General features: G+C 58.2%; 1 protein-coding gene across 1 annotated transcript in view; it reads right to left on the bottom strand.

Moving 5' to 3' along the window:
* Positions 1-238: 238 nt before the first annotated feature.
* Positions 239-874, bottom strand: part of CRELD2 (cysteine-rich with EGF-like domains 2) — a gene marked incomplete at its 5' end in the record, with an annotated part of 28854 nt that continues 28218 nt past the window's right edge. The window contains one exon of the mRNA XM_011985590.1: positions 239-515. Within this exon, the coding sequence (XP_011840980.1) occupies positions 466-515 (50 nt within the window). The remainder of the gene's footprint in view (positions 516-874) is intronic.

Genomic DNA, 874 nt, shown 5'->3' on the forward strand with positions numbered 1-874 from the left:
AGGGGGAGGGGGAGGGGGAGGGCCCTCCCCTACTCCTCTCCTCCCCTCCTTCCCTCCTCCTCTCCTCCCCCAAGCAGCACGTGAGTCCTGTTCAGGGACAGCAGAGCCACCAGCCCAGGACCAGACCTGCTGCCTCTGCAGACCTCGGCAGCCCTGGTCACCTCCCGGCTCTGGCAGGACAGGTGCAAACTCAGTGGTAAAGGTCTGTCCTGATTAATGAGACAAACCCATACCCGTTCTCCTGATTACCTTCAATGGTCGATTTTATTACAAAGAACTGTATCAAAATATACAAGTCTGTTTAAGAACAACCAAGAAATGCAGCTGTTTAAGGGCCAAATGAGAATCAACCATTAGAGACCAGGCAGCTTTTCCCTCCCGCTGTCCACTGCAGGGGACACATCCTCGGGGCCACATTTTCCACAGGACGTCCTTCTGAATAATTTAAAGGGCAAGTCTAGCACGTTACAGGTCTTCGTGGGCGGGCAGCTGTGTCGGGCTTTCTTCTGTGGCTTCTGTCAGAAAACAAGCACAGGTCGTCAAAGCTCGGCACGAAGGGCCCTGGGGACGAGGCCTTTCCCGGGACAGCAGCAGGTGCAGGGACTGCCTGTCCAGTCCTGGCTCAAGGCCCCGGACGCAGTGGTCCAAGGGCAGCTTGGAGACCCCCGGTTCCCCCCACAGCAGATGAGAGATGAGGCAGAAGGGATTTCAAAGCCGCCGCACTGCCTTGGGTGTGGAGGATGCGGAGATGGGAGCGGCAAGGGGTTCCTTGCAGCCCGGTAGAATGGGAGCCTGAGCAATGGTGGTGGGGGGAGGAGAAAGAGGGGACCCAGGGTGGTGGTAGGAGGGAGGGGCAAGAGGGGACTGAGGGTGG

This window comes from Mandrillus leucophaeus, unplaced genomic scaffold (assembly GCF_000951045.1).
Source record: "Mandrillus leucophaeus isolate KB7577 unplaced genomic scaffold, Mleu.le_1.0 Scaffold288, whole genome shotgun sequence".
In the NCBI taxonomy this organism is placed as follows: domain Eukaryota; kingdom Metazoa; phylum Chordata; class Mammalia; order Primates; family Cercopithecidae; genus Mandrillus; species Mandrillus leucophaeus.